Here is a 26,372-nt window from a genome sequence, read left to right on the forward strand (position 1 = left end):
CATTTGAGCTTTTCCCTACTGAGATAGATTTCAAGAGTACCATGGCCCTTAGATCCCTTTGTTCACTTCGATACTATTGCAGATCATAATCGATGCAAAGAAAATGAATGCTACTTTTCCTTTCTGTGAAAAGAAGCTTATGTATGTTCTGATTCAGATTTGCATGGGGCGTTTGCATGTCACGTCAGACATTGTCAGACAATAAACATTTCAATGGGTGTAGGTACAGGGGGAGGGGGTGTGGCGTGAAAAAAAAAGAATCCTTTTTGTAGCGAATCATTTATTGGAAAAAGAGAAGCTCCTTCTTCCCTTTTCAAGAGGGCATTCAAGCATCTCATTATATCGAGTGTCCATGAGTTCCTTTACAGACTCTCTCCGTGGCTTTGACCCTACGTTTTAGGCTACGGGTGAAATCGCAGGTGGTTTTTTTTACCAAGAAAGACATAGGAATAAATAGGCTTTATCATTTAGCGCAATTGTCGGTGTATCAGGAACCGGGGGTCCCTGAGTCCCGAGGCCAGGCCAGCCGTCCGCCACATGTCACCATCCCGCGAGGTTCCTCCTGCGGGATGAGGAAAATCTAAGTTCCGGGAGAAGGTGCTCGGGGCCACAGCCTCTGGTCCCCGAGCACCCCAGTTCCCCGATGACCCGCAGAGTCCAAGTACCGGGAAGAAAGTGCTCTGGGAGGTGCCCGCTCGCCCCCAAGTACCCTAGTCCCCCGATGGGCAGAAGAGCTAAGTACCGGGAGAGAGTGCTCGGGGCTGCACGTGGCAGCCCCAGGGCGCTCGGTTCCCCGAAGGTTCTACAGAAGTGCTCGGGAGAGAGTGCTCGGGGCTGCACGTGGCAGCCCCTGGGCGCTCGGTTCCCCGAAGGTTCTACAGAAGTGCTCGGGAGAGAGTGCTCGGGGCTGCACGTGGCAGCCCCCGGGCGCTCGGTTCCCCGAAGGTTCTACGGAAGTGCTCGGGAGAGAGTGCTCGGGGCTGCACGTGGCAGCCCCCGAGCACTCGGTTCCCCGAAGGTTCGCGCAAGAGCACCCGATGCCCCGACGACCCAGAAGGGCCCCCGAGGGGCCCGCCGACGAGGTGTCAACTAGTCAGAGGTTCAAGACCGCATTTAATGGGCATGTGTGGCCCGACATCCTGACATCCCCAGCTGCTCCCGCCGCAGTGTCAGTCCCTGCCATGCTCTGGCAGAGGGGCGTGGGTCCATTAATTGCACGGGTCCCGTCCCGTATCATCCGGTGTATCTCGGGATAACCTTGCCAGGATCAAAGCGTTCCGCCTGCCACCCTGCCCTGGCAGAGGAACAAGATAGGGTGGGCGCGCCGGGTGCCTCTGTGGCTGCCCGGTGGGCCCTCTCAACGGCGCCCGGCGCCAGGGCGTTCACAGTGATGGGTGGTCGGACGCGCACCGCGTTTTTCCACCGCCCCTGTCACTTCGCCCAGAGAAAATGATGACGCCTTTCTCAGTCGTGGTGTCTTGGAACATGTGCCCCTTCTTTCCCGTTTGGGGTATGTCGTGGCCAGCGAGTGCATAAAAGGATGGGCGGACAGAAAGAAAAGAATCATCCAAGGTAGATCGAAGGTAGACCCGAACACACGAGAAAACATCCGAAAACAGATCGAGACGATTGAAGACATCATCCGAAGAACACCGCAAGCAAGCTTGAGCAGAGCTAGAACAAGGGAGCCTCAAGCTCTCAGTTAGATAATATATTCTTGTAACCAGACATATCCCTGAGGGATCCCCTTTGGGGAAGGATATTGCATCCACACAGGAGTAGGGTATTACGCCCCCGTGCGGCCCGAACCTGTCTAAACTCCGGTGCATTTATTTTTCTTTGCACTAGGTCGATCATCCCCCACCACCGGCCATTGCATTTATTTCCACTTCCATTTATTTCTCCGACGAACTCATTCAGGATCATCCCCCCGGCCGAATCTCTAAAAAGGGGTCTCTCGGGATCCCTGCGACAGGAGTTCATCCTCCGACAGCAATGCAGAAGGCACTACCATCTTTGATGAGCCAACTAACTGATAGATGATAGAGCGCAAAGCCCTGAGTCTAAGCAGGAAAGGGAGAGAAGAGATAGGGCAAAGCAGCTACCAGCGCACCCTTTATGTAACTACGACTAATGTGATGTGAGCGGTTTTATTGGTTTTTTTTTATGTTTCCAACCTCCACTTGTACAAAGGCAGCGAGAATCATATTTTTCTTTTTTTAAGTTTCCCAATAAAGAAAAATTGGAAAAAGCTAAAAAATGATTCGACCCTTGACTTATCAAACATACTAGGAAAAAGAGTTTCCAGTAACACACAACCCACAACCGTCAGCATTGTTTTAGTAGCTACAAAAACCATACCTATAAGTATCAAATGAATTTCCTTTCTTTTGTTGGTTTTCCAGGTGCCTTTGTCGGCATGCATATTGGCTTCTCGGAAATTCATTCTTCTAAACAGGAGGTCTAGAGCCACATTCCAATTTCGCTAGTATCTTCTTTTTCCCCACTAACAACATGCCTACATTACATTTAGGACACACCCATATAGAATGCTCACAAAGTCACTACTTCTTGTGCCATTACAAATGAGACTGACATAGGGCAGCGGGTGAGCTCAACCTCGAACCAAACAAGTAACGGATTGAGCAACTAGTGCGAAAGCACTAAAAAAAGAAAGTGTTATCGCTATACGAATGAAGCAGCGGCCAGCACGCAAGCCAATGAATCCAGTCTTAGATAGACTAGGTGAAGAAAGGACAACTTGCTAATAAGAAGGTTTCTTCCTGACTTATGGAGGCTGAATCCATACATTCGCTGAGTAGGCCGACAAGTGCATAAAGCAATTTTCATTACTTTCATGGTCGTGCCCCATGGCATGGCAGCACCCGTACTATTGAAATGGTTCATTAGTAGAGATGTTCCACAGGTGCCGCTTCTTCCAATGGTACTATAATTCCTATTCCTATCCATTTATTCCCCTTTTTAGTCTATCTACATTCAAGGAAATTCAAAGCCCGCACTAGCAATTTTGCGATGTTTATGCTTCCACTACTTTATTTTTGGTGGTAGTGACACTGATAAGTCCCTTACAAAGAGTTGTTGACGATCTGTATTGTATGGAGCAAGAAGCCGACTTGAGGAGATGTCTTTTATTTCATTAAAAAACTCCGCTTTGTCGACATCATCATTTCCAAACAAAGATTAGATCCACCATCTTAGGTAACGCAGTCTTTCTTGAAGTTTGGCGAGCATTGGTTCAATATTTAGATATTCCCCTTTTATTGGGACAACAAGTCTTTGACCTTGTCGTTCAAAAGAGGTATCTTTATCCAAAAATAAAAATTATTCTAAAGTACAGCCGGATAGATCCAATCTATTCTTGAAATAGGCAACTCGCACACACTCCCTTTCCAAAAAAAATATATAATTAACACACGAATGGCCAATGAGCTAAAATATCGATATTAGCCCGAAACTTCAGCGAATGGCCAGTGAGCTAAAAAATATTAGAATGATAGAAAAAGATTCTCTGGCAAGTCGACTTGAATAATGTAGGCGTATGATGTGAAAGTCGCCAAAAAGTGGTGGAATGCTCTCGAAACCAATTCACTTGAGTGAGACAGAGGAAAGTGGAATTTCGTGTGTAGGGGTGAAATTCGTAGATCTACACCTCTTCAGATGATCTCAGAGGAGGAAGTATTCTACCTACCTTGTAGCTTTCCTTTCCTTAGCTCCATCTTCTTCCCCTGCTCTTAGATTAGAGTGAATCACGTCCGCTGATCAACCCATAATTACTGATGAATTTACTATAATACCTAGTCAAACCTAGGAAACCCCTTAGCTCACTAATTGTTCTATGTGTCTACTTGAGCTTTGTCACTTGGCTATTACAAATATTCATTAAGGGCTGAGTACCTTCTATCATGGCCTTGTGAACTAATTACTTTCGCTTTGTGCCACTCGAAGAAGACACTCGATCATGGGATTTTGTTTATTGTGATGGGCAACAGAAATAATGACCTCATCCCTACAAATGAAATGCATTGGGTATCCATAAACATAAACACTTTTCTTGTCGGTGGAATGTGGAGAAATCATAAAAGCCAAAATCAAGGTTGTCGGTGGCGCGACGAAGCCTAAAACTCAGGGTTAAAGCCACATAGAGAGCCTCCTCAAGTGGAGTGCCCTCGGCGGCTAGGACATGTGTTGGGTACTTTTTGTGGAAAGTGATGCTTGGGATGAGCAAATACATTTGTTAGCTTTCAACAAAATCGCACCTCATCGGGTGTAAAAACCCACGGGGACTCGTCCCGCCCCTATCCATTACCATGCCTAGACGACCAAAACTCTCAGAAAGCGACGCGATTAAGACCATATTTGTTTTAGCTGGAGATTATAAAAAAACAGCTTGTATATTATGGATTGTGAAAAGCTGGATTATAAGAAGCAGTATTGTAAAAAGCTGGTAGTTGTTTGACAATCTGGATTTTAGGGGAGTGAATTGCTACTTTTTGATATCAATAGTCTGTAATGCGCTCAGTTGTTTTGGGTGTCCTGTTTATTCTTTTGTGACATGTTTAACATTCGCTTGGACTTGATTCATTTGAAATATAAAAATCCATAAATAAAATTTAAAAGATACATCATTCATACAAACTTGAATATTTATTTCGTGATTTTTAACATTTTCATGAGCGCGCATATTCTCATGAGGGCACATATTTTTATCAGATATAGCACGTGAAAATAAAGCCATAAGAACTGATTTCATGATTTTTGGACATTTTAAGATTTAACCATGAATTTAAGAATTTGTAATATGTTTAATTAAGCACAGGAAATTCAGTGAACATTTCATGCATACATATATTTTTAACATGTAGGACTGATGAATACAAAACTAACAAAATTTATTTCACATTTTTTTAATTGTAATCATTTCTCTATAATGTTTATAAGATTATGAATGCACAACCAGCAGCAGCACTCGGCAGCTCACTAACTGCGTATCCAATAGCGGTTCGGCTAGTGGAGGGCGGCACCAGCATCAGTGTAACCCAAGGAGCTCACCAAGTGTTCATCTAGTCAAGAGTAGCTCGGTAGCAGTGGGTCGATGTTTGGCATCTTCTCAGCAGCGGAGGGAAGACAGGTGATAGGGAAAGCTTTAAATCGAAGGGTATCGACTGTATATCCACAATGAGAGTCGATGGGGGAGATCGTAGTGGTGCCATCCATGCCGTAATACGACCCATCCATGTTGAGGATCGATTCCGTGCCAGGCGCCAGAGCTCACAGAGCGTCATGATACGCGATGGCATCGGTGAACTCGGGCGCCTCGTGTTGAGGTCCAACGTACCCATCCATGCTAGATTCGCTCCAATAGCGATAGGGTGGCGCTACTTCGACAGAGGCGCGATTTTCAACGGCGATGGCGCAGAATTGGCAGCGACGGCTAGGGTTGCCAGGAGAACGAGATGATGAGTGGGGACCGAGGGGTGCGAGTTGGTGGACGTCAGAGGTAGGGAGTTGACCAATGATAAAGGAATGTAATTATCATGAAAGCTTGATGAGTGTTTTGTTCTTTTTTTTAAATTAAAAGCTGAGAAAAGCTGATGGCCAATAAATTATGAAATTACTACGATATGAAAGATAAATTGTTAAAAGTCAAGTTCACGTGCTGCCTATTTATTTCTATTTTAATTTATAAAAACTGCTTACCACTGTCCGAACAGGAAACGAACAGCCCTAAACAACGAACGGAACAACAAACCCAGTCCAGCCAGCTCCCACCAGAACGGGAGTAGGTGCGCGCTCTCTGTCTCTCTTCTCTCTCTCCTGCTTTCTCTCCCCCAGATGCTAATTTTCCGTGGCACCGCGCTGCCTCCACCCCTCGCGACCAGCCCCAACACCGAGCCGATTCCTCCCTTCGTTTCCCCCCGCCTCTCGTGCATCTCGGTGCACGTTGGTGATTCGTTGGGGGATTTGGGACCGGGGGTGGATTGATTTTTGATGGTATTCTCCGATGGAGGAGGCAGGGAGAGACAAGGACAGGGCGGCGGCGCTGGCCGTGGAGGATTTCAGCGCAGCCACTAAGGTTAGGCGAATGCTCCTTCTTTTTCCCCGTTGCGATCTGTTGTTTCTCCATTGATGTTTGCGAAGAAATGCCCAATTCGAATCATCCTAGCTTGGTGCCCTGGCGTGATTTTATTTCGACATTTTGAAAGTTCTTTATTAATTGTTGTGAGGAAATGCCCAATTAGAATAATCCTTGTCCCTTCTTGTCATTGGCTGTCAGTAACCTCAACCTTTCCAATTGCAGGATGCAGCAGGCATAAGCACAAAATCCACGAGGAGATATCCACATGTTTCATGGATAGCCATATTGGGCCTCACCATGCTTGTTGGTGTATACATATTTTCCTTGTCTCTGAAGCAAAATGGGATGATTTTTGGTCTCATGCAGACGAACATGATAGAAAAAGAAAGGGAGAAACCTTGTCATGACCACAGTATTCCAGATACGGAAATCCCTTATGTGCACTATCCTACGCCGAATACTTACGATAGGTAATGGAGATATACTTGGCCATCTGATTTTTCATCATTTTTTCAGTTTAGCTAGTGACTTAAGTTTGTGTTGTTTGTTAGGAAAGGATGTGCGTGCACAGCAGTTAGGTTCTTTGCTATCTTGTCGATGCAGAGGTCGGGAAGTGGATGGTTTGAGACATTGTTGAATAGCCATGGGAATATTAGCTCCAATGGAGAGATATTCTCTGTCAAAGAAAGGCGTAGTAACATCACCTCGATCACGAAAACACTGGATAAATTGTACAATTTGGATTGGTTCAGCAGTGCTGCTAAAAATGAATGTACGGCTGCTGTGGGGTTGAAGTGGATGCTCAATCAGGTAATCTTTATGGCCATCATATATTTGCAGCTTCATATATGTACTTTTGAGTAGTCGTATATTGTGGAACAAGGACTTACCTGATTCATCTTGTAAATTTAGCCTAGCTCACTGTTCGAATATCTTTGTGTGTTGATTGAACTGGAAATTCTATCATATTGATTTTCCTGAAGGATGCCTGTTAAATTGTTTTAGCACTTCATCAGTTTTCTCTGATTATGGACTATCTCAGAAGCGATGAAATAGGAATACATTGAGATTTGATGCACTGCCCCCATGAATATTGCATATTCTCTTTACATGGAAACTCGTTTGCCTGCAAGTATTAAACAGACTGTTAAAAGTACCTTGATTACACGGCAATAGCCTATACCTGACATAGGAGGATGAGTTACTATTTTACTGTAGAGAGGACAGCAAAGCTAATGATTTGTATTTTATCTCTCCATCACAGTGTTTTTTTCCTTTTTAAAATCTTATGTGTTGAACTTTACATAGGTGGTTTATGTACTGAACTTGTTTATTCCAGATAATGGCTACTGATAGATATACCCCTGTGCATTCTGTAGAAATTTTGCCACAAGTTAACATATTGGGTTGACAGACTTATTATCTAAGATGAGTTTTCTGGGTATATGTTTACTTAAAAAGGTGTATTGAGTTTGTCCTTTGATGTGCTAAGAAGGATTATTCTTTGTACTACGATTATTAATGTGGTACATTTCCTATGATAAATTCAGCTTACATGTTTTGTCTTATCTTGTGATGTGCTTGTTTTGGTGAAAAATGTAGGGTCTAATGAAGCACCATCAAGAGATAGTTGAATACTTCAACCGAAGGGGTGTGTCTGCAATTTTCCTTTTAAGAAGAAATCTTCTCCAGCGTTATGTCTCCATATTAGCAAATGCTCATGATAGTGCCATGAAACAGCTAAATGGAACTCATAAAGCTCATGTGCACTCCAGAGACGAGGTTCACATCTTTCTCGTTTGATGTTACTCGCACATCGGAGTTGGATGTTTATTTCAAACATGCAGCTTTTGGTATCATAAATCAAATATATATGCTTACAACTACTTTATATGTTAAAAATGCTGAAGATGTGTGTCTAAAAGAGAATCCTATTGATCCCATTTCTTTTTATAGGCTGATGTTCTTGCTAAATATAGGCCAACTATTGACAAAAAAATATTGATTCCTGAACTGAGACGGTCTGATAAGTTGGCAGCTGATGCTTTGGTGAATTTCAAGAACACCCGGCATATTGTTCTGTACTATGAGGATGTTGTCAGCAATCGCACTGTAAGTCCTTATTGCCTTATATGGTTCTGTGGAGGCTAAAACAATCTTCGTTTTTCTAAACAGCATTGTTGTTGTTTCTTTCTTCAGAAGCTTATGGATGTCCTGGATTTTCTGAAATTGCCAATGACAAAGCTGTCCAGTCGGCATGTGAAAATCCATACTAAACGATTACGTGATCATATCAATAATTGGGCAGATGTTAATAATACTTTGAAGGGCACACGGTATGAGAGCTTTCTGAATGGCCGAAGGTGACCAAAGTAGCTAGCTGGTGTAAATAATGCTGTAGTGAGTCTTCCTTCTTTCGTCCCCTTGTTTTATCCTCTTCTATAGCTAATAGAGTTAGGCAAAGTAGGGAATTTTGGATATCATATGCTAATCCAAAGGGATTATTTATTTTTCATCTACTTTGTAGCATTTATAGAATTTAATTGATTAAATTAATAGCCATCATACAATGGTATGATCGATATTATACTCTTGAGTCCCTTGTCTTAAGTCTACAAAAAGTGAATGCTGCCTCTTTCTTGTTTTGACACCACTTCATGTTTTTGTTCCTTTTTTACTATGAAGTTTGGATAGCTGATGTAAACTAATATTTGGATGGGTGTAATTGATATGAAGCAAAAGTAGGTCAATAGGATACCTCATATTGATCTAAGGGTATGTTTGTTTCAACTGGAGATTGTGAAAAATAGCTTGTAGATTGTAAAAGCTAGATTGCACAATCTGCATAAGCTAGTAAAAGTCATATTGCTGGATTGTTACAATCTGGGGGATGAATTGTTAAAAGCTGGATTGCACAATATGCCAATTGTTTCAGCTTGCAAATTATGATCAGAATCCGTTTAGTCTGATATGTAGGGAATTCAAAACTGTAGAATATAAGATCACAAATAATTCCATTGGGATTGTCAAGTATGTAATGGAAGAACTATTAAAATTGTCTGGATTCTTCATTAACATGTCAGAACTTACACTTGAAAATGATATTCCATCTGGATTTTTATGCCAAAATTGCACAAGTACTCATGTTTAATCCGAATGCTCTTACTTTGTGTAACACACTTTGGCTCTTGGAAATAACAAAAGCTATAAGGAATATACTATTGGAAAAAAATCCTCAATTTCAATCTCTTACTTTCTGGTTAATTAATTTTGAGAAGTCACAAGGAGTTGAGGCCTCCAGTAAACTGCTATGAAGTGCCTTGAAATATTAGCAAATATAACACTTCCTTAAATTTCTGCAATTGTTTGTCACTTGTCAGTGATTAGTACCAACTTAATTGTGCTGAATTGAAGCAACCATGTTTTGAGCTGCTCGGAATTTGAATTTTTGTAATGGCATGGGAGGAATTATTCTTATTTAATGAGCATACGATTTTCTGTTGCTCAATTATACGAGATAATGAAGAAACCACCAATGTTATTCTGTAACACACATTGCTCCAGCAGGTTCGATAAGTAACTTAACTGCTATCGACCCTCAAACATAGTATTTGTTGCACTGTCAAATATGCTGCAGTCTGGCTTGGTTGACGATGTGTCTGTTTCCATTAGAACTCTCCTAGCTGCAAAGCCAGGCTGCTTAGGAGTCGGCAATGAGGCAGCATCGGGAGTAGCTAACATCAAAAGCACCTGAGACATCAACGGACGATCATCTGGGTTCTCTTGCACACACAGGAGTCCGACTATGATGCATTTGAGTACTTCATCTGAGTTGAATGATCCATTCATTGTTTCATCTGCTAACTCTAAGTTCTTCCCCTCGCTCCATAAGCTCCATGCCTGCAGAACAGAAAAAATGTTTCCCAAATTTTTTTGAAGTTTACTTGAGAAATGCAACTTGCATTCACTAGATGATGCGAGTTCACACTTACATGGCCTAAAAGGTTTTGGTGGTTCGAATAGGAATATACTCCTCTGTTTCTCCTACCACTAACAATTTCCAGCAATAATACTCCATAACTGAATACATCTGACTTGACTGAGAAGACTCCATCCATTGCATACTCCGGAGACATATAGCCACTACAGTAAGAGACACATGAAATTGATTAGTATTGCAAATTTCATTTATGTGATGAACTTTGCATTTCTTTTTTAGGATTGCTTTGTATCCCCTGTTACCATACTTACTATGTGCCAACCACTTTTCGGGTATTGATTTCCGTGTCTTCACTTCCAAACATTCTTGCCATGCCGAAGTCGGAAATTTTTGGAGTCATCTCCTTGTCTAGAAGAACATTAGCTGCTTTCAAATCTCTATGGATGATTCTGTATCTCGAGTCCTGGTGGAGGTACAGTAAACCTCGAGTAATGCCTTCTATTATACGGTACCGGACTTGCCAATCAAGGATAACATCGGGCTTTTCTGTTGACATATAGGAGGTTAATTTTTGCTTTGGAAATATATCAGAAATCTTCATGGTCAGAAAAGATAGATTGAGACTTGAGAGCATACCAAATAGGAAATAGTCCAGGCTCTTGTTTGCCATGTATTCATAAACAAGCATCCTTTCTTGTCCACTAATGCTGCAGCCAAGAAGCCGAACAAGATTCCGATGCTGGAGTTTAGCTATCAACACAACCTCATTCTTGAACTCATCAAGGCCTTGTGCAGATGTTTTTGAAAGTGTTTTAACAGCGATTTCTTGTCCATCCTCGAGTTTACCCTGTAATGTTGATGGAAATCGTTCCAGTTAGGCATACATACTGTTCATGACTTAGAATATGGGAATTTGAAATGGCATTGACATCATGTCCCTGCTGGTTCATTTGGAATTAGTATGCTGTCTCGTGATAGTCTCAACAAGAAACCTAAATAGTTTCCTTTCAATGCTTTAGATCATGAGTTTCCATTGAAAATAAATTAGCATCGTGATGCCACTTTGATTTTCGTTGAAAGAATGTTAGCATATACATATGCATCAGAATCGATTCATATAGAGAACTACTACCTTATATACTGGTCCAAAGCCACCCTCGCCAAGCTTGTTGTTGATTGAGAAACCATCAGTAGCAGCTGCAATTGTCCCCAGATCAAATATTGGTAGTTCCAGGTCATCACCCTGACTACTTCCCTCGTAGCGATGACCAGTACTGCGTGAACCACTCCATTTACTTGACCCTGTTATTAGCATATAAAAGAACCAGTATAACATCAAGAAATATATGTATTTTCCCTTCTGTTCAGATATTTCAATCTTTTGACATGATATAATGTAGTAATGAATAGTTTGTTGAAAGTCTACTGCATGTTACCGTATGTTCTTGTTATCTTTTTCCTTCTTGCCCAAATGAGGAGGCCAGCGACTACTAGAAGAAATGCCAGCGCGGAGATGCTGGCGCCAACTGCGAGTATTATGCGGGCCTTCCTTGATTTGCTTGTTAATTCTGCGTAAGAAATCATGAATGTTAGTTTGAAGATGGGCATCCCTCGGTATATTTATTTAGAGGAACCTAACATGGCATATTCAAGTTAGATATGGTTGCTCCAGAATCCATATTTAAGCGTTAAATGTGGAGTTTTGCTGTCGAACAAAGTAGGGCACTGAAGGTTTCAGTCGTTTATATACAAGGGGCTTGAGAAACATGTAGGATAATATTCAATTCAGTTTTTGCATCATGTGATCCTGTCTAACGACATATGATGCCCTTGAAATATGTCAAACAAGCTCCATACCGACCTCTTAAAGCTAGATTGACCGCTGTCCAACTTGTACTCTCTCTCAAAAAAAAAAAAAAAAAACCGAAGCTACATTGGCCGCTAGCGTTTGTGATTTGGATGCACCACAGCGTCAGAGCATGGAGGTCCCATCGCCTTACTTACTACGCGATCCATGAATGTTTGTTACTACAGTTTTGTCCGGAACAGAGAACACACTCGCTTGTCCCAGACCTAAATATATCGGTGCATGCCACGTCCTTTTCAGAGTATGGCAAGGCTAGAGCTGGGACTTGGGCCGGGTCGGGCCAGCCCGGCCCGGCCTCTTTGGGCCTCGGGCCTTTCGGGCTGTGCTAGGACGGCCCACGGTTCTGTTCGTGCCGGGTCGGGCTGGCCCGAGTCACCTCCAGCTAGGCCCAGGCCCAGCCCAATGGCACGACGGGCCTCATCGTGCCGGGCTGGCACGGGCCCGGCACGGGAGCTCGCGCGTTTGCTGTGTGTGAGCCTCGTCAGGAGTCTCCGGAGGCGACGACGACGCGCCCGACGTGGCGCCAGCGGTGGAGGGCTCAGGTTCAGCGCCTCGCTCCAGTACCGCAGCAACATCTGCTACTGCTACGCGCTCTCCGGCGAACGACACGAAGCTGCGATGCAGAGCGGCGTCAGGCGCGCGCGCGGCGGCCGTGGCGGCGAAGTCGAGCGCGGACGACGCGGAGCCGCGGCGCGCGTGCTTAGAGGCCGTGGCGACGTCAGGCGCCTGCGCGGCGGCTGTGGCGGCGAAGTCGAGCGCGGAAGACGCGGCGCGCGCTCGGGCTCACCCCGGACCCGGAGCAGCGCACCAAGCTGCTCTTCGTGGTGGACGGGCGCCGCCGGTTCGTGCCGCCGCTGGCAAAGGGCTACTTCGGGAATCGGGAGGGGATGAGATTGAAGAGACGTTGGCACCGATGCATCCGCATGTGGGCGCGGGCGATGGCGTGGCGTGGCGCGGCTGCGCGAGAGGGCGCTGGCACTGGCGCCGCGTGTCGGAGCTGTGGCGGGCGTGGCGCGGGACGGCTCGGGAGGGCGCTGGCGTTGGCGCCGCGTGTTGGCGCGAGCGCGGCCGCGCGGGAGGGCCCGGGCGCGAGCGTGGCGCGGGAACTTTTCACTTACCGTGCAGCTCACTTTCCGGCTTCCGCAGCAACTTTTTGGTACAAGTTGCAGCATGATTCACGGCACCAGCCGGATGTCATGACTCATGAGGACTTTTTTACTCTCAAAAGGAGAAATAACATGCAGAGTCACGTCACTGCATCAGCCACAATAAAAAAAAGTAAAAAATTAATATAATACATAAAATAGATGTATCAAATATTTTTGGAGGAAAAAAAGAGAAATTTTATTATAAAATAATACAATATGACTGCCTCGTTAAAAACCTTACACCCCAGTATGGAGTTCCTCCGGTAAGGAAAAGAGTACAGTATATCATTACACACATGATTTACTCATTATCATCTAAATCAAGATTCTCGAGGTCCGCTAATGCCCCCGCGATCTCCAGATCCTCAAGCTGATGTTGTGTGCCAGCGTTCGCCCTCTCCCAGTCTTTAAGACAGGTGATTGCCTCTACCATTTCAGGAGTGAGCGATGATCTCCGTTCTTCAATAATTCTCCCCACCATGCTGAATGTCGCTTCCGACGAGACGGTCGACACTGGAACTAGGAGAACGTCCCGTGCAAAGTGTGACAACACGGGGAAGAATCGCTCTTTATCTTTCCACCATGCAAGAAGGTTGACAGTATTGTTGTCCGCAAGCATTGGATCATGGGTGTAAAGATCTTGCTCAAGGTAGTGGTTAAGCTCTGCTATGGGATTCCAAGATAACCTAGTTGTCTGCTGAGATGTTGATGTGGATCCCTTGCCTTTGATCTTGTTCCATAAATTGGCCGCACTCGACTTGCTTGCTTTGTGTTGCTGTGTAGACTTCGAGACCAGGGGGCTACATCCAAATTTGCCCTGGTATAACTGGAAAACCCGAAATACTTCTTCTTTGACATGATTGTAGGCATCCGAGAAATCAAGGTTGAGCAAGTCACCTATTTCCTGCAAAGCAAGCTCCAAACCACCTAACTTTTTGCGCGGGTCAAATATAACAGCAAAACAATAGAGATGTGGGATAGCAGAGAAATATTTTAGATATTTATCTTTCATTTGTTCAACAATGGGAGCTAAAACATTGTCATCCTTATTTTCGTTAAATGTGGATGCAATTCTCCAAAGCCACTCTATTACTAAGCAAGATGTAGGATAATAAACACCTGACAGTTGTACTGTTGCCTTGTAAAAGGGTTTTAGAAAAAGTCGTAAACGTGTAGCAATGTACCAATCAGTTTCTGTAAGTAGTAAACCAGCATTTTGAGCATTTACGAAAACAGTAATAATTCCCTCGTAACCTTTCACTTGCTTCAACATAGTATATGTTGAATTCCAGCGCACTTTCATGTCAAGTCCGAATTTCCTTGGCTTCTTACCTTGAGCCTTGCAGTAGTCCTTGAAACTACTAAACATTGTAGGCGAACTAGAGATGAGACGGATGGCACCACGAATATTGTTCAAATATCTACTTACCATTGTCATACCTGCCTGCACCATGATATTGATGATATGACACATACATCTTTGGTGGAGAACATACCCACCAATGTAGCTCTGTATGTGAGGTTCTAGGTCCTCCATTGCTTTTGAGTTGGCTGATGCATTATCTAAAGTTATAGAAATAATCCTATTTTCTATTTTAAATTCCTTAACAACCTCTAGCACACGTGCGGCAATGGCTTCTCCAGTATGTGACTCATCGATGATTCTAAACCCTATTACTCTTTTATTTAGGGTATAGTTGTTGTCTACATAATGTGCGACAACGCTAAGATATGATGTTCTTTGGTGTGATGACGTCCAAATATCAGATGTTAAAGCAAATGAGTAGGTCACGTTATGGAAGTTTTGCTTCAAAGCGTCTAATTGACTATGAAATAATTTTAAAATGTCATTCTTAGTAGTTTTTCTAGAGACATGTTGATATTGTGGACAAAAACCATGTTGGATCATTCTCTCAAAAGTAAGGCTTTCTCCCATTCTAATCGGTAGATCCTCAGAAACTATATATTTAGCAATTTCTTGACGAGCTACTGAAGGATCAAATATCCATGTGCTTACCGAACCGTCAGGCGCGAAGGTAAGTTGTGTCTGTATAGGTTGCCCGGCTATCCGCGCAGCTGCAGCAATCTTCTCCCGACACCGTTTCCAATGTCGATTCAAATGTCCGGTACCTACTGCTGTAGACGCAGATAATTCTCTATTACAATAATTGCAAATTGCGATATATACCTTTATACCACCCCGTATTTCCTCAACCAACTTCATGTGCTTCCACGCTTCTGACCGCCGTCCGGTTGAGGTGGATGTGTTACCAACAGAGGCATGATTCACATCCTCAGGCTCTATCGGATTTGCGTCGGTATGGTCATCCTCGTACCCCTCGAGACCGTCCATGTGACGGTCGTCCATGCCATAATCTCCCATGCTCGGGGACAATTGGCGAGGGTCGAGAGCTGGAGGAGGGCTAACGGAGCGTTGGGCGGCTCTGGAGCGCTTGCTCCGAACAACACATGACTTTGAACGAGGTAGCATGATTGTTTGTTGTGTTTGATGACTTGGTGTGATAGAAAAATATAGAACAGACTGAAAGATTAAATAGAAGTAGAGAAGTAGCCATTTGCTCTTAGCCGTTGCTTGTTTACTCTTGCCCGTTGCTTTTTTTCGCTTTGTGAGTTTGTGTCACTGGATGAGTGACAGCGTAAAGCGAAAGTAGATGAGTCATTCGATTGTGTCACTCAATAAGTCACGAGTGTGTGTGCAATACACTCTATGAGTCACGGGCTCACGACGTAAAGCTAAAGTTCATTCTAATTTCTTCACTTCAATTGATGCGATGGCCACTGCCCAACGATAAGCGCCACGCCGAGCCCTGCTCACCCCATCCTGCACAGTGTCACCCCTTCCTGTACACTGTCCTTCTCGTCTCACCGGCTCCGGCATCGAGGGCATGAGGCAACCTCACTGAACCAAGGCATAGTGTACTGGACACTTGTACTGTGGGTCTGCGGCAGTACAACATCTGCAAAGGATTAAAAAACAGAGCACTGTAACAAGTCCATGTGATCGAATGAATGCCATGGCAACTAGAGTAATCACCGTGCTACCTAACAGCAGCTCAACAAGTGTACAAAACCATTTTATTTCATAACAAAAAAAAAGAGCCAGAAAAATGAACAAAAATAGCGTGATATTTTCTTGCCCCAACCAAAAGTCCACAACCACCTGTCCACCACCACCTTCACTGATAACAGGCATCCAGGCTCCAGCTATCATTCATACGGTACCATCGCATCTCTGTGCTGCACAGCACCGCCGCCTCTGCAACCACGGTGCCCGGCCTCCTCCAAGCTTGCCCTGCCGCCTGAAGCTCGAAGGAGCTTCGTCTATTTCTCCTCCATCAGTTCCCTCTCTCCACCACCGAAGCCCCCGCCGGAGTTAAGCTTCCTTCGCCCTTCTTCCTCCTCTGCGACCGAGCGCCGTCGCCGGATTCGACGTGACCGAGCTCAAACCCGATGCGCTGCTGCAGGTTCCGTCGAGCCCCATGGTCGGATCTGCTCCTGCAGCCTAGGCGCGTTGCCGTTCCCCATCCTCGGCCTGCAGCCATGCTGCCGACCTGCCGCCGTGAGGACGCCATGGCCGCCATGGAGCCGGAGCCGAACTTCATCTTCTTCGCGGCTGGTGACCACACTGCACAAAGCCACTGCATGTTTCCGCGACCAAATCAGATGGATTCTCCACGCCACGCTGATGCTCCTGGTACCCTTGCCAACCGCAGCCACGCCACCGTCTCTCCGCCAGCAAGCTCGCGAACTACTGGGCCACCGTGCCATTTTCGTGCCTAGGGCCATTTTCGTGCCGGGCCGGCCCAGGCACGGCCCATTTTTTGTGCTGGGCCGGGCCGCCCATCGTGCCTTGTATCAAGGCCCGACCCGGCCCATAAATCGTGCCGGGCCGGCCCGACCCGTCTGTGCTCGGGCCGTGCCGTGCTTGGGCCAAGCCGGGCCGTGCCGTGCTTGGGCCGGCCCAAAAAATACGGCCCAAAGTCCCAGCTCTAGGCAAGGCCCTGCCTGCAGCTCGACTAGCGTTGGCGTGCTACGCGAAGAGTTCCCCAGCTGGCCCGACCCAAATCCGTGGATGGCGGGCGCGTCCCGACTTCCAACAGAGGCACTCTGACGCGGCTGCCGGTTGCTTGCTTGCCCGTGTCGTACGGGCGGTGGAACACGGCTGGCGATTGACCCGATCTCCGAATCCCCGATAGATTCGCGCCTGCGGCCGGTGGAGAGCGACGGGGCGCGGCGGGGCGCTCCGTCGGCTCGGCGCCTGGGCCACCGGTGCCGCATGCCGACGTGGGATTGGGCCGAGCCGTGTGGTCTTGGCTTTGCCGCGCATGTGATCCGCGCACTGTGGAGGCCGGCTGCCGGTGTCCACGCCGCGCGCGGTCGTTGCGGTAGATTCGCGCCTACGCGCCCCATAGTCCCACCGTACCACGTCGCTCTATGGTGTGTGGTCTACATAGGTCGATGGGCCCATCAGCCATGCAATGCTCGACCCTTTTTACTAGCTATAAAACTAGTAGCCATCCACGTGTTGAAATCAATAATATTATAATGATAGTTAAAAATTTTATGAGAAAAAAATTGTAATTTTTTTATGCATATGTACAACTTCTCAACTTAAAATAGTAAAAATATATCCATCTTTGCACATGAAAAGATAATAACACAGAAAGATAAAAAATGAAAGGTAAGGAGGTCAAGCTAACCTCTCATGGGTAGTATGTTTAAATGGGCTCGAAATTAGATACGATCATACGAGGTATGAGAGATGTTTGGTTGTTGCATGAAAGAGGGGATCAACAAATTTGATTACATTCTATAATTAGCAAGGTCTGTTGAGGATTTGATACTCAGTCGCAAATTATTTTATGATATGGAAAATAGAGATATTTACTTAGTTGTAGAAGTATATTGCACAGAGAGATATAGAGGTTATACATGTCTAGCCCCTCGAGTTGGGTAATAGCCTTACGTTTTGTCTTGCTTTGTTTATTCTTGATCACATAGTAAAATGATGAAATATGGGGTGTCTAACCCTAAGAAGTAGGCAAATTTGGTTGCGTCTAGGGCTCAAGACATAATTGACTAGGGGATTATTTCTACTGTGGATCTTCGATTGGTGTAGGTCTTCTACTTGATTGGTCTTGAGGGTTTCGTGACTTCGGAGATCTGAAGGTATGACTTATTTGTGCTTTGATTGGTTCGATCTGAGATTTGATCATTTGGTTGCTTGATGTCTTGAACGTACCCCTTTCCCCACCTTATATACTCGAGGGAACCTAAGAGGTGATCCTACTCGAATATCTCAAGTGTAATCTACTCAGATTGTGTAACTCCCGAATATGTAGAATTTCCTACCGAATAAGAGATAGTTTCCTAGTCCAGAACTACCCGCTTCTTTGTATTTATCTATATAACTCACTCCGTGATGGCTACTATCAGCCTCGTATCGAGTAAGATATATACCATCCTTATATACCCCTTTAGAGATATACAGAATATATAGAATAATTATATATCATCGTCAGGGTCCAAGTACGAATTTGAGCTGTGTGATTAAGACTCGTGGATGGTAGATATCAAAAGTTTATACATAACTCTTTCATTCCTAATTATTATAGAAGATATAGACTGATTCTAGTTATTAGATATAGATGAAAGGAATTAATTGTGTATTAATATTTTTTAATGCTGATAGCATCTATTAAATGCAAGTTTTCAAATTGATCAGAGGTTTTCAAACAATTGAAAGGGGAGGAGACAATTAACCAACTTTGATTATAGATCATTTGATCGTGTAAGATGTACAAAATATATAGAATAATTATATACCCCTTTAGAGATATACGGAATATATAGAATAATTATATATCATGTAAGAGTCTAAGTACGAATTTGAGCTGTGTGATTAAGACTCGTGGATGGTAGATATCAAAAGTTTATACATAACTCTTGCATTCCTAATTATTATAGAAGATATAGACTGATTCTAGTTATTAGATATTGATGAAATGAATTAATGGTGTATTAATATTTTTTAATGCTGATAGTATCTATTAAATGCAAGTTTTCAAATTGATTATAGGGTTTCAAACAATTAAGAAGGGAGTAGATAGTTAACAGAATCGTTTGATCTTATAGATGTACTGTTGAAATTGTTTAAATCTATCATAATTTATCTATTTTATAAAAATATAGATAGATACAACAAACCCCACCACATAAATGCCTTTTTAGCCTCCAGAAAAGGGAACTTCTCTATCGGTCGGTCTCCTTTTTCGACTTTTGATCAGTGGATAAAAAGAAGAGATTCCAAGCACCGATCATAGAGGGTAGACGTCGAGGATCAAAGAAAATCTCGCAAAACAACACGTGTTTTTCTCTCTCACGGGCGTCCGACTTGGACGACCGCCCCGACCTGACAACCTGTGACAGTTACAGTACTCGGGAGTTCTTCCAGATTTGCCATCCCAGCCACGCATATATGGAGTGGCCGGCGCATGCATGAGCGTAAAATTTATAAGAAACGAGCCTGCCTGTTTATCTTTTTTTTAATCAGGTTCGAGCTTGGTTTGTAGTTTTACACTGGAGGTCTTATCATCGTACGATTCGTACGTTCTTTATGACCACTATTTATCTAATTATGTGCGACATACGAACCTATCGGAAACATGTGAAAGTCTCGTTTGGATGATTGGCGAAAAGTTACGCGTGTGACCAGAAACCGGCGTGGATTTAGTGGCTGACTACATCCCCACGGGGGACAAGTTCCACGGGAGAAGAAACACACTATGCCATTTAGGAAGAGAAAGAAGAATTCAGCGTTCATAAAAGAAACTGAGAGAAAACAGAAAAAAAATCGAGAAACCGAAACAACCTAGAACAGAATAAGTGATCAGGCCATTGAGCCACCCGTTGCTTGGGGCAACGGTGCCAAGCGACGAGGGGAGCGGCTGCCGGTGCCCGTTGGCCTCAATCCCCAGGCAACTATCGCACTCTGCCGCGACAGCTAAGAAAAAATGGAAGAGCTCGTAACAAAAAGTAGTCCGATCGGATTTAGCACAGCTTGACGCTATTCTTCAATTTGAACACGAAAGAGGATTATGTCATGCAAATTTCCTAGGATTATGCCATTGCGGTGGCACTACTGCTGCATGTCGTCACCAGATTTGGACATGGTGTGTGTGTGGAGGCATGAGGACCCTTCTTGTCAGGTGGCACATGGCGAGGGCTATGACCACACGTAGAGATGAAGGTCGCGCCATCGAATGAGCCGTCAGCCCGTCAGAACAGGGAGGTAGCCTGTCGAATGTGCTGCCGATTTGGGGAGGGGGCTGTCAGACCGGAGATGGTGCTGGATCGGGGAGGGATCCTGCTGGAGGAGCTACCAGACCGGTGAGGGAGCCCGTCGGAGGAGGCGCTGGACCAGCGAGGTGAGCGAGATGAGCCCGCAAGAGCAAGGAAAATGAGCCAATTTTCGTCCAGTCTTGGAGAGGAGATTTTCCTTTTTTTCATTATGAGAAAAACTATTTTCAACAAGATTCTCAGCTTTTAATTTATTTTATTAAAAACCAACTTTTTAGTTTTTTAAAAACTAACTTTTCAAACCTTGTTTGTTTGAATAAAAACTGAAACAAACACAACCTTATCCTATTATTGAGCTTTTGCTGCAATCACAGCTTACTTTTGTTTTGCTCAGTGTTCTGCTTTCGGAAAAGAACTGATTGGGGGCCAAAAGGATGAAGGGACCGCTGTCTCACTCTTACAAAGCTCTTTTTTCGCTTATTTTCTCTCTCTCGCAATATCTCACTGTGGAGGGAAAGGAAAGGTCAAGGACGCAGGAAAGAATAAAGATGATTCATTTCATGGTTTCCGATTTGGCATCTCATCTCTGCTCTAGTAAAACAGAGGACACTTGGACTCTATCTACTCCTTGATCGGTGCCTCTCGCGTCTTCTTGGACAGTGGACATGAAAAACCAAGTTTAAATATATTTTGATTTATATATAATTAATAATTGATAAGATTATTGATTTAGTTTGATAATTTATAGAATTGCATAAACATATCTATGTATTATAATTAGACTAACTAAAATTACATAGAAAAAAATATAGTTAGCATTTTTGTCTCTAAGGAAGAAAATCTATACTCACCAAATAATCCGGCACTAAAAAATTCGTACACATTGGATGGTTTGATGTACAGAAGGAATTTATGCTGGAGGGTTTTGAATCAAAAGAGAAAACTCAATACTACACGCCGGATGATTCGGAGATTGTATCTATTCATGTCGGACTAATGTTTTCAGAGAGGTTGCAAATGACGCATCCAGCGAGGATGTATACGCTGGATGATCCGGCGATTAGATTTGTGAACACCGGAGAATTTATCAGAGCATTTGTACAAGAGATGTTGCAAAATAGCTTGTATGGTAAGTTGCATTCACCGGATGGTCCAGCGTTGAAGAGTTTGCAACACCAGATCATCTAATGTTCAAGACTTTTTTTTTTTTCTGAGATGAGCTTTTCAACTGATGATTTTAATTTTGACTAATATATAATAGAGTTGGAGATACGTGTTTGCTTATCTTATGATGTGTAGGTGATAGATGCAACTTGACGGTCGATGGTAGGATGATCGGGGCTAAATAAGGTGCTTAGTGTCGAACGATTAAGGAGACCATATGGAGTTAATGATGATCCTAGATGCACATGTGGTGTGCAAACAAAGTGTGAGAAGGTAGATGAAGACGACGTATTGATAAAGTTAAGTAAAAGAGATGCCGGTGTAAGTGATAAGATGGTCTGAGGGATCAGGGCGGGAGATACTTGCTGGCGGTTGAGATTATAAGATGAAGTACACGTGTCGACATCGGGTAATTTGCTTAAGGTGTAAGTAAGTGGTGGTGAATTACGCTTTGAGAAACGTGCGAGATGGTTTTGTGGTTTGACCTCAAAACTATGGGAAAGTGTAAAGTGCATGTGGTATCATCACGAAGCTTGCGTCGAGGCAAAGTTAAGTCATGAAGGCGCCACAGCTGTTCGATGAACTAGAAAAAAGTTGGATGAAAATATCCTTAATGATAGGTAGAAGTGTACCGAAAGAGATGAGCATTTTGAGAATAATTTAGAAAAGTTAGGGGTTAAGAAATATAGGCAATAAATAGACGGGGGAGCTAGTTGAGCCATTTGAGAGTTATGTGGTAGAGTTTTAGGATAGAGAGGAGTGCTTAACCTATATATTATGTGAGAGTTTTTTATATGTAAAATACTTTGTAATTTATCGAAAATAGGGTTGTCCTCTGTAAATAATAAAGTTCATGTTGCCTTTTATGCTTGTGTTAATCTCATTCCAGTTTTACTCTATTGGCTCACTTGTTTTCTTGCGATTTTCGTTTTGGTTTGAGAGAAAAAAAATTCACCATATTGAAGTGATTCTTCTTGTTGTTAAAGGTATAAAATTCACATTTAAAATTAGTCTTAAATTCCCCTACCTCTAAATTATTAACTTAAATAGTTTCTTCACTCTAGTGACTTTCCCTTTGGATTGAAGCGTTTCTTTCTTAAATCGTAAGTTTTTGTGTGCGATAACGTTTAGATTGGTTTTTAATGAAGTCTATGGTTCAATTACATCCATGAGAGCTATATTTTCTCAGAGGATACTTCGGTTTAACATGTTTTTCTTGATTTTTTTCTTCAGATATTGTTTTGAGCATGTTAGATGAAAGATTAGAAAAAAGCTATATAAAAAATTGATAAGTAGTCTATTCACCTTTCTAATCATTATTCTGGATCTTACGTAACACCAACAGCTATTCGCACACAAAAAAGTGGGCAATCCTGATTTGGACGGACTCAACGAATATGGTAAAGATGCCAATATACGAGCATGCATATGCATGCCGTGCAGTTTGCTAGGCGTAAAAAGGTGCAATACGTAGTAGGAACGTACGAGCATCCACCAATGCGTAGTGCAGAGCACAACGTACGTACCGAGATCGGCGGCGGCGAGGCGGACGTAGAGGTCCTGGCCGAAGTCCGGGTACACGCGCAGGTCAGTAAGCCCCGTGGTCCACATGACGCAGCCCGTGCCGGCGCCGCCGCTGACGTTGGCGCTCGCGTACGCCGTGCAGGAGCAGTTCCGGAGGCACGCCTGGCGGCACTGCGCCAGGGTGAGCGACATGTCCACCACGCTCCGCTCCGTGTCGGGCACCTTGGCGTGCCTCACCGTGACGAACCCGTCCGTGCCGTTCCGGCAGTCGAGAGGCGTCGACCGCACGCACCCGTCCCGGCCGTCCCGCAGCGCCCACGCGGCGGGCGTCTTGGGGGTGAAGCCGCGGAGGCAGGAGCAGACGGGCAGGTTGTTGGTGTCGCACACGCCGTTGGGCCCGCACGGCGACACCGCGTCGCACTGGTCCTTGGGCGCGTACCAGTACAGGTTCCATGCCCCCGCCGCCTCCACCCACGTCGACCGCTGCAGCAGTCCGTAGTTCCCCGTGCTGTTCAGACCCAGCCGCGATATGATCGACACGTTGTGCACCTGCACGTACATGCATGTGCCCATCGATCATATGTCGTGGAGTGATTACTTGCATGAGCAATCAATTGGATCTGCATGTACGTTCTAATCAAATAGGAAAGAAAGCTCAAGTTTTGTATACTACGTACGTACCTGGAAGCTGTACGTGACTTCCTGCGCGTTGTTGATGAAGCTGAAGGAGAAGCCGGAGTAGGTGGCGGTGTCCGGCACGCCGGTAAACTGGACGCCGTCCCAGGGGCCGGAGCGCCAGACTTTGTCGGGGCCGTCCCAGATGAAGACCTGGGGGTCGCCGGAGGTGTCCATGCCCATTACGACGGGGCCCGGCGAGGGGTCTGAGGGGCCCTTCCACGCCGTCAGGGTCCTGTTCCTTTTTTTCACGTAGTCGATCCCCAGCTTCATCTCGGGGAGCAGCGTGTCGGTCGGGTAGTCGAACCCCTCCCACTCCACGGTGCCGCCGGCGTCCGCAAGCACCAGGTTGCCATTGTCCAGGATCTGCGCGGTCGGGCTCGCCAGCTTCGCCGCCGGCGCCACCGACCACACGACGGTCGAGTTGCCCGCGGCAATGGCGAGTGTGCCGTTGGCGGAGACCGAGAGCGTGACGCCGGGGTTGTCCGCGATGGCGCCCGCGATCGGGGCCTCGCGGTTGGCGACCCACACGACCGTGCGGACGGAGACCTTGTTGTACCAAACGCCGACGTAGGTGCTGTTGGCGCCCGGCGGGGTGAAGAAGCCGAGCGCGAAGTTGCCATCGCCCCCCGAGACCAGCGTCTCGTTGGCGGCGAGCGGGCGGCCCGGTATGACGGTGTCCCTTGCGTGGCAGGCTGCGAGGTGGCGGAGGAGGTAGAGGAGGAGGCAGAGGAGCGGGGACGCCATTTCTCGGCGTGGGCGACGATGAGACAGCAGTGGTACTGCCACCGCGTCACTGCGAGTGGTATCTGTGATGCACGTTGCACGTTGGCGTTTTGGAAGGGAACGGTGCAGCGAAGGGTGGTGGTGGAGACCGCAGAAGTGCAGAGCTGGTGCATGTCGCAGAGTGGAGCGGCCAGGGGGGAGAGGGAGGTGTGGCTGCTAATCTGGACACTTGGACAAGGAAGCCAGGGGCGCTTTTTGTGGCTCAGGTGTTTCTGTTTACAGCCTCAGCCCTCACATGCTTCTTTCGGTTCACTGAATGATGAGAACAGTGAAGATTTGCGTAGATTTTTTTGATATGGAAATTAATTCCATCAACCAGAAGGTGATACAATGTCTGCTGCCATAAGAGAACTTACATTATTTGGGATATTGTCAGGATTAGCACCCAAACTAGCTAGCTTATGTGCTACGCTTACAAGAACATGGGTTGCAAGAAACTACAACATCAGTGAAACTAGTAAACATCAGAAACTTGATTTCTCTACAGATGCACATTTGCATGATGAATTCGGACTTTGTATCGTTGGAAAATTAGTGATTCCTTTTGATCTAGTACGACTCAGACTGGGCCAAAACTATGTGCACCAAAAAGATAAAGCGGCTTGCGTTAGGTCCACCGTTCCTTATCTCTGTGGGCTTGGTTTAAGTCCTCATCCAATCCCTTTAATTCCTTTTCTTTTGTTAATAAGCATTTTTTAGATGGTTCGTTAAGAAGTTAGAAGGCTTTTGAGTCTGAAATAATCTTTTTTACAAAAATGATCCCCTAAAAAAAAAAAGCTAAAACCCGTCTCAAAATTTTAGGTGTTTGACAAAGGCCCTGCCACAACTTTTTTCCTAATAGTCATCTCCTTTGTATGAAATATCCTTTCTATCAAAAGCTTGTGTGGCTTTAATTTGATGTAGTGGCGTCCAATGTCTCCTAAGGCATTTAATTATATCGGTTATTCCTGTGATTCAAGAGGATAAAATCATCCAAAATGTGGGTATTCTAAGTCCTAATCCAAGATTGAAATGAACTGCTAGTTTCAATTAAATAGATCAGGAGACACTAATACACTGTAACCACCATGCCACAATGTCAATCGCAGGTCTTCGGGGACTTTGACATGGAGACAAAAAGAAATTACAGGATTGCTTCTGACAAAACCCCAAAGTTGACGTCGCGGAGCTAGCAAAGCTGCAAGCAAACTTGGGTGTATTGTGACGCTTGAACTGCATTGCGCTGGTCCTGTAGAAGAGGGGATGATATAGAAGAGACTAGGATGTCAACCTTTCATTCTTTTTGCGATCTTAGAGTGTCCGTCTTCCACCTGAAAGCATAAAAGAAAAAACGGATTGGTTTTTTTAACATCTCTTACTGTAATTTGATCGAGTGTTTTGCTTTTGAAAAACCAAAGACAAAAAGCTTTTGAGCTTATTTGCAGTGTTACCTGAAGCCAAACTACGACCGAATCAGTGCAAAAGCCTTAGTTATAGATCGATGATCACGAGTGGGAGGAGCGAACTGAAGGGAAACGCCACCAAAAGGCAAGGAAACTCGTGTGCCTGCATGGTTTGATTTCCAGCGAGGCAGCCGTGAAGCCTAAGCCACGGCGTGTGATCCCCCGGTTCCCCTTTTCTTGATCGCGCTACCTCGGGAGAAAGCCCTCTATGTGCCTAGCTCCGCACACACCAGGTGATTATTAAGGGTGCGTTTAGTTATAGTATAAAGATGGATGAGGTGTGGCCGTCTCAGTTTTTTTTATATATATTAATTAAAGTTGTCTGTTTGGTTGGGTGAATATAATAAATTAATTTTCTATTTGGTTAGAGGCGTGATGTGGATAAGATGAGAGTAATTAACTAAATTAT

The 26,372-nt window shown here is 44.9% G+C and overlaps 2 protein-coding genes across 2 annotated transcripts; one reads left to right on the forward strand and one right to left on the reverse strand.

Moving 5' to 3' along the window:
- Positions 1–5,729: 5,729 nt before the first annotated feature.
- LOC133908893 (uncharacterized) lies at positions 5,730–8,707 on the forward strand. Its single transcript, XM_062351105.1, has 6 exons — positions 5,730–6,094; positions 6,320–6,567; positions 6,649–6,907; positions 7,700–7,879; positions 8,054–8,209; positions 8,297–8,707. Exons 1-6 carry the CDS (start codon positions 6,023–6,025, stop codon positions 8,462–8,464), a joined length of 1,083 nt encoding a protein of 360 aa, XP_062207089.1. The 5' UTR covers positions 5,730–6,022; the 3' UTR covers positions 8,465–8,707.
- A 575-nt stretch (positions 8,708–9,282) lies between these two features.
- Positions 9,283–24,706, reverse strand: LOC133908894 (receptor-like serine/threonine-protein kinase SD1-8). Its single transcript, XM_062351106.1, has 8 exons — positions 23,742–24,706; positions 23,063–23,609; positions 11,474–11,605; positions 11,170–11,339; positions 10,674–10,884; positions 10,349–10,583; positions 10,090–10,240; positions 9,283–9,997 (listed from the first exon to the last, which is right to left on the reverse strand). Exons 1-8 carry the CDS (start codon positions 24,480–24,482, stop codon positions 9,686–9,688), a joined length of 2,499 nt encoding a protein of 832 aa, XP_062207090.1. The 5' UTR covers positions 24,483–24,706; the 3' UTR covers positions 9,283–9,685.
- Positions 24,707–26,372: the final 1,666 nt, after the last annotated feature.

Source organism: Phragmites australis, chromosome 2, assembly GCF_958298935.1.
Source record: "Phragmites australis chromosome 2, lpPhrAust1.1, whole genome shotgun sequence".
Taxonomy (NCBI): Eukaryota; Viridiplantae; Streptophyta; class Magnoliopsida; order Poales; family Poaceae; genus Phragmites; species Phragmites australis.

Excerpts from the sequence above, each read along its gene's own strand:
- LOC133908894 (XM_062351106.1), bottom strand. The coding sequence starts at position 24,482 with ATGGCGTCCCCGCTCCTCTGCCTCCTCCTCTACCTCCTCCGCCACCTC. Across the intron at positions 23,610-23,741 it reads AAGTCACGTACAGCTTCCAG|GTGCACAACGTGTCGATCAT; the intron begins GTACGTACGTAG and ends ATGTACGTGCAG. Across the intron at positions 11,340-11,473 it reads AAAGATAACAAGAACATACG|GGTCAAGTAAATGGAGTGGT; the intron begins GTAACATGCAGT and ends TGCTAATAACAG.
- LOC133908893 (XM_062351105.1), top strand. The coding sequence starts at position 6,023 with ATGGAGGAGGCAGGGAGAGACAAGGACAGGGCGGCGGCGCTGGCCGTG. Across the intron at positions 7,880-8,053 it reads ATGTGCACTCCAGAGACGAG|GCTGATGTTCTTGCTAAATA; the intron begins GTTCACATCTTT and ends TTCTTTTTATAG. Across the intron at positions 8,210-8,296 it reads ATGTTGTCAGCAATCGCACT|AAGCTTATGGATGTCCTGGA; the intron begins GTAAGTCCTTAT and ends TTCTTTCTTCAG.